At 34.4% G+C, this 7,002-nt stretch overlaps 1 protein-coding gene across 1 annotated transcript; it reads left to right on the forward strand.

The window, feature by feature from the left end:
• The first annotated feature begins 434 nt into the window (after positions 1 to 434).
• On the forward strand, positions 435 to 929 carry LOC120068181 (Putative membrane lipoprotein). Its single transcript, XM_090308364.1, has one exon. It carries the CDS (start codon positions 435 to 437, stop codon positions 927 to 929), a length of 495 nt encoding a protein of 164 aa, XP_090164490.1.
• Positions 930 to 7,002: the final 6,073 nt, after the last annotated feature.

The following is a 7,002-nucleotide window of genomic DNA, read 5'->3' on the forward strand; positions in this document are numbered from 1 at the left end:
TTATTTTAGTGAAAAAGACATTTTTTTTTTTTTTTTTACCAACTTCAATGTTTAATGGTAAAAATGAAAAATTTTCAAAATTCAAGAGCATAACTAAAATCTACTTTAAAGTTGGGGGTAAAATTTAATAGACTCCATGGAATTTACTGGTACCTCCATAAATAGGTTATGCAATTCCAAAGGTACAAATTTGATTCCCATTTCTCTCCCTTTCTTTTCTCTGTTATTATGTACACCTTTGAGAAGTTGCAAAAGGTGTTGGTTTAGTCATAATAACATACCAATTACAAGGCAACTTTATAGGGTTTGAAACTCTCTACCTGCCATTGGATTCTTTAGCTTGTTTGCCCAAAAAAGAAAATGAATGTGTTGAATGAATCTATGGCATAATTAAACAGCTATATCCCACAACTTCATCCATTTTCACATATTTGATGGAAGAAAGAAAAGGAGATGCAAGAATTTTCATAATCTCAGGTTTGATCTTCCTTTGCATTATTTCGGGCGGTATCCTCCTCTGTCTCTATCTTTTCCTCCCCGAATCACAAACTCCGGATTGGTATCCGATCGTTGGGATCGTATTGGTTTCAACTCCCTGGATCTTTTGGCTTTCAATTTATTTCTATCATTGCTTGAAACCTACCAAAGTGCAACTGAATGCCTTTGGCCCTAATAATAACAATTCACATAGCAAAAAGACAGAGGCTGCTAATTATAATGATGGTGGTGCAACAATTGAAGGTAATCTAGGTGAAGTTGAATCCCCTGGTGAAGGGAAACGCCGAGTGCATTTTGGTGCAGTGGTTGTCATGGAAAAACAGCCACAATTAGATAGGAATTATAGCCATGAAAGCCAATCAAAACAACCTACTACTATGTCTCCAAGAGAAACTGAAGTGCCGTTGAGGTCATCAACCTCGTCGTCCTAGTATCAAATCTTGATCACGAGAAATGACTATTCAAGGGTCGTTTGGTAATGTTTTGTGTGTCTGTTGTTTGTTTTTAGGTTTTAAGAAATAGACGATTTTCTTATTTCTCGTTTATCTCATAATTGTTTTTGAAATCATCATGCAGTAAGTTTCTCTTTGGTAAGAAGAGAAAATGTATAAACAAGAAACAAACGTTATCAAATGAGCACTTATTTATCATGATTCATAAAAGATGCCGAGGTACCTTGTCGGGGAATAGTGCAAATAATTGAAGGAGGAAGAAGCATCCATGGTATTCTAAAATCAAGAAACAGAGGAGGATATAGGTAACTAAGATTTGATTGAGATTTTTTTTTTTTTTTTTTTTTTTTTTTGATGTATAACAACATGAGGAGGCGATTCATACCTCTGACTTGTTGGTGCAGGTACAATGTCTTAACTAGTTGAGTTATGATTAGATTGACATTCATTCATATGATTTGATGTAAATTGTTCTTTTTCTTTTTTTTATTTAATTTTATTTATGGAGATGAATAGATAGATTTTTTCTTATGGTTAAGAACCATCATATTTGTAATCAATGTAAAGAAGGCTATGTATAGCTGTTGATTGAAGAAAAGTATAAAGTATAAGTGGTATTGCAATTACAAGTAAAAATTATGTTCAAACCAATGCAACCAAAGAGTTCTTTTAGGTTATGCGTGAGTGTAACTCATTTTGTTTTTTAAGTATAATAAGGGTAAATGATTTGAATGACAGACCTCTTGGTTACCAACATATAGTGTATGTCGGTTGAGCTATACTCGCTTTGACAGTATAACTCATTTTGTTAAGTTATTGTATATTTATTATAATAATTAGATGTTCAAACCTCTGCCATAGTTCCTCTACAAATTATAGATTTTTTCTTTATTTCTTTGTAATGGTTAGATTATAAACAAAAGAATAGAGTCTTACCTACCAATTTCTAAGAAAAAAATAGGCAAAATATCAATTTATATCCCTGAATTTTGGGATTATATCAATTTAAACCCTAAACTAATAATATCAATTACGCCTTGAACTTTGGGGATTGTATTAGTTTAAACTTCAAACTAATAATTGTATCAATCTAAATCCTGAACTTTCACAAATATATCAATTTAAACTCCGAACTTTTATAAGTGTATCAATTTACATCTTCCTTCAAATTTAGTTTGAAAAATATTATACAAAAATTTATATTTTTAAAATCAAACTTATAAATTGTTATAAGTGAATCAATTTAGAACCTTTATTAGGATTATATTTGAAAATCGTCAATGCATAAATTCTTATACGTATATAGACTTTTACAAATGACAATTTAACAAAATTGACGATTATTAATTTGAATGGGTAATTTTCAAATAATTATTAATTGAGAGTTCAAATTGATTTGCTGACGTAAGTTTAGAGGTTTAATTGATGAAATTACAAATTTCACATGAGGTTTATCTAAATACAATATAATGGAGGGTTTAAATTGATATGCTTATGAAAATTCAGGATTTGAATTGATACATTTATGAAACTTCATGGTTCAATTTGATATAATTATTAGTTTAAGGTTTAAATCGATACAACCCCCAAAAATCAGGGTTTAAAGTGATACAATTATTAGTTTGAGATTTAAATTGATATAATTAAGTTCAGGATTTAAATTGATATGATTATTAGTTTAGAGTTTAAATTGATTCAGTTCCCAAAGTTTAGTGGTATAAATTGATATTTACCCAAAAAATATATATATCTGCCTCGTTATTTATAGAGGGAAAACTGCATCATTGACCCGTTTTGAAGGCCCAAAATGACAAATGGCCCACTTTTTAAAAACAATTGCTAATTGACCTTCTACTACGACATGCATGTTAGGTTTTGTGCCCTTTAGCTCGTGGTTTGTAAATAGACTATTTATTGATGATTAACGAAACAAATTGTTATTTTATTTTGTATTGAATTTTGCATAACTTAATCCAATAAGGTAAAATCCAAGTTTATTTTATGAAAACTTGAACAGTATGTAGTTAACATACAGGTGAATCATGCCCAAGGGACAACCTAAAGGGTTCAAAATATATGGATAATATTTGGTGTCTTATCTTGGTGATGCTATGAATATAACCTACTTTGTAATTGTTACAAACTATGTAATCCAAATCGTTCATGTGGAGACATGTAAGTAGGAGTATTCTATACAAAGAGTTTGTATAAAAGCCAACCGCAAAATAATTAATCTCTCTTTGTAAAATCGTTAATTGAAGAGTTTGTTGATTCATAAGATAACCATAAGTAACTCCATCTTAATCTTGAGTGAATTACGAACTTCTGCCTGTGAGAGTTTGTTCTTTCATTTGTGTGGGTGAGAGTGGCTCGAGCTACCGACTCAATATGCCTACCATTTTGGGGACTTGATTGAATGGTGAGCTGGGAACGTAATTTCACAAGCTAGAATTCACTCCTTTCCGTATAGGGTAAGTAGATGAGTAGTTCCCTTAAGTGTTGACTCTGGGACTTGAATAATGGGATCCACCCTCTCATTGGCTCGAGAAGGACTTGGTTTATAGTTGGACCATAAACAAATTGTTATTAGAGGATTAGTGGTGCTTAAGAATACAGAGGTAATTATAGTTTAAGAATACGGGAATTCTGAACACCTCCCTATGGATCTTTTAAAACTCTACCTCTTAGGTTTGTTTTCTTGTGTGTTTGTTGAAGGAATGGAATTCCCGTAGCGGGAGCGAATGATCGTCTTTGTGTCATATGAATTTGATTTTAGAACTAGTTAAAGTAGAGAAGAGTAGTATGATAAACATTAAAACTAAACATGCTATGTATAGGGAGGAAAGGGAAAGAGAGAACACTTATACTTGAAGAAAAATAATCTTCACGTATTCCTCTCCTAACGATCACGAACAGGGAACTTTCTCAAGAACACTTCTTCCATGAACACAACAATGTCAGTGCTTTTCTTGGACACTACTACCAAGCCTTCTTCACTATTCTCAAGGTGAGAATCAAGGCAGAGTTGTGGAGTTGCTTTTTTAATTTTGGGTGAGGGAGAAGGGAAATTTTTTTAGAGAGTTTCACACACAAAGGAAGATGCACAAAGAATTCTCAATTATGTTTTCACGTATAAACTAACTTTTTTTTGTTCCTTTGTGAATTGTCTTGTATATGAGAGATGAGGGGAATTATTTCCATAACTCCCTTCATCACGTGGGAATTATTTTATTTTTACTTTTAATTATATTAAAATTAATATAATTAAAACAAACCATATATTGTATCATATATGATATAATCTATAGTTTATATTATATCATATATAATATAAACTAACTTTATATTCTCTCATATAACCTATAGTTTTAATATGAATCATATTCATATTAATTTTAACCTATAGTTTTTATATAAATCTCGTTCATATAATTAATATTTGAATCATATTCAAGTATTTATCTCTTTCAATAAACGTTATATTATAATGTATCCATATAAATTATATTAATTTCATCCCATACAATTAATTCCCCTTAATTAATTTGAACAATTCAAATTAATCCAAAATTAATTGATTCTCATTAAACCATTCTTGAGCTAGCAGGAGACCTTATGAACCTACAAATTAAAAGCTCCAATGATACGAGATTAATTAAGTAACCACTTTAATTAAATTAATCAATATTCATTAACTGTCGATCACTCCACTAAAGACCGACAGCGGTACTCTTTGCATTGTAGATATACTTTTATTTCCATTGGATATAACCAATCAATAGTACCACCTATACAAATTGCTCGTAACTAAAGCTGAGTCAAAATTACCCGTTTACCTCTGTAGTTACATCTAACTCCTTAAGTACTATTGATCCCTCTAATGAACAATTACTCATAGTCCAACTATAACTAGACCCCTCTCTGGCCGGTGAAACGCCACATTGTTCAAGACCCGGAATCAGTCTTTAAAGGAGCAATTTATCTACTTACCCTACCAATGAGAATGAGTGAATTTCATCTTGTGTATCTGCGTTCCTAGCTCTCCACTCGGATAAATCCCTAAAATGATAGGCATATTAAGTCGACAAATCTGACCACTCTTACCGATACAGATCAAAGGACCGTCCTTATAGGCAAGAGTTCACAACTCACTCAGGATTAACATCCAGTCACCTATGGTCATCCTAGTGAAATGTAAGTCTTTTCAAGTAACGATGTTATAAAGAGAGACTAATCATTTCGTGGTCCGATCTTATACAAACTCTTTGTATAGGATACCCTCACTCATATGTTGCTACATGAAATATCAGGATCAAATCATTTGTAACACTTTACAATAATTGTAACAATTATAAAGTGGGTTGTATCCGTAGTGTCATTGATGACATGCAGATATGCATATCATCTTAGTCATTTTTCTTAGAATTATGAAGGTTGTTAGGCAGAAATTGCGTCGATCATGCTAGGAATTCATGAGAAAAAGAGTTTGCATCGATTAGCATGTCGAATCTCAGCTAACCCATTACTTTGCGTTAATTATGCGTTCAATGTTCTATTTTTGTAGCCAATGCAGGAAATGAACACAAACGCAGAAACTGGACCATCGCATAGACGATCGCATGCGGAGAAACATTCCATCGCAAGGAAAATGCATCGATCAATGCATGGATGTTGCAGTAATTAGCCGTCGTATGCGTCCATTGCATGGGAATTGCGCTCGTCAAGCGATTGCGGTCATCATGTAGAGTTACGGTGTTAAGTGAATGTGACCATTGAATGACTGCGGCTACGCGACAATGCATTCCTAATGGGATCAACGCAAGGTAGGCAGAATGAACGCATCAACGCATCTACCTCGAGAAAATCCAAAGTTGATGCTAACATTTTACCTACCGCGCCGTTGGTGGCAGAGGTTCAGAAAGGACGAACGCGCCGAACGTCAAACTCAAAGCAATCCAATTAATGCTGTCGGCGATCCAAACTCTATAAATAGAAGCCAATGAGCAGAAATTTAGATCATCTGGGGAGGATCCTTGGATCCGGAGATTGTCCCTCAACCGGGGATTTTCCCCGCGATCCAAATAACTGCGTGAGAAGATGGCTGAAAGTTCTCACCTCCTTCATCCATTCCGAGTGACGACTGAAGCCTTCGACCGGAGCTAGATCTCGAGAGAGTCAGCTCCTCCACCCATCCATGGCACCACTGGCAGCCTTGACGCACATCCGCTGGATGCAAATCTTTGCTTCCAACCGGTCATTTATTTTCATTTCTTTTCTCATATTGTATTGTATAACATTTTGGAATTAAGAAATTAATACAATGTGTTTTCAATACATTTCTCTGTTCCTTCGACTCCATCTCCATCTTCTTTGCTTAGCATCTTTACTTTCATTACAACACTTAGTGAGATTGCTTGGGTATTGCATACTTAGTCAGGTGGATTAGGGATATGAAGCATGTAGCAACCTACCGAGATGTATGCGTTGTGTGAGTGTGTGAGTAACCTTATTTTCTTAGTGTGAAGTTGCTGCAATGCCTGTCTATAGGCTAACGCATTGCTTGTCTATGAGTGAAGTCAGCAACAATCAACTGCCCGAGAGGGTAAGTGGTTGGTCGCATTAATTAATGTATGCATTGTTCACTAGGGATAGTAACAACCTTGCATCAACCAAGCTCATGCGTTTGTCTTGTCTTATGTTGGGCCCAACACCCCTTTAGAGCTACTCGAGAGAGAGTCTAAAGAAAGAACCTAATGACTCGAGAGAGCTAGATTAGAATCTAGACTCGAGAGAGCGAGATTAGATCGGCATAAGCGAGAGATAGAGACTTGGAGATAAGCTCTGTTTGTCAACACTGCATCGCATGCACCCTAGGAATATGAATGGTGATATGTGATCGCCTTGTTTGTGTATCATCGCATAGACAAGAATTAGAGGCTTATATGTAGGCCCTATAGACACCTCTGCACATACATCGCATGCGTTCTAGCATTAAAAGTCGTAGCATTCGCACCGAGAGATGGTTTACTATTGTATGAGTGTTGCATGATCG

This window comes from Benincasa hispida, chromosome 12 (assembly GCF_027475165.1).
Source record: "Benincasa hispida cultivar pf3 chromosome 12, pf3_genome.v1.1, whole genome shotgun sequence".
Lineage (NCBI taxonomy): Eukaryota > Viridiplantae > Streptophyta > Magnoliopsida > Cucurbitales > Cucurbitaceae > Benincasa > Benincasa hispida.

Excerpts from the sequence above, each read along its gene's own strand:
- LOC120068181 (XM_090308364.1), top strand. The coding sequence starts at position 435 with ATGGAAGAAAGAAAAGGAGATGCAAGAATTTTCATAATCTCAGGTTTG.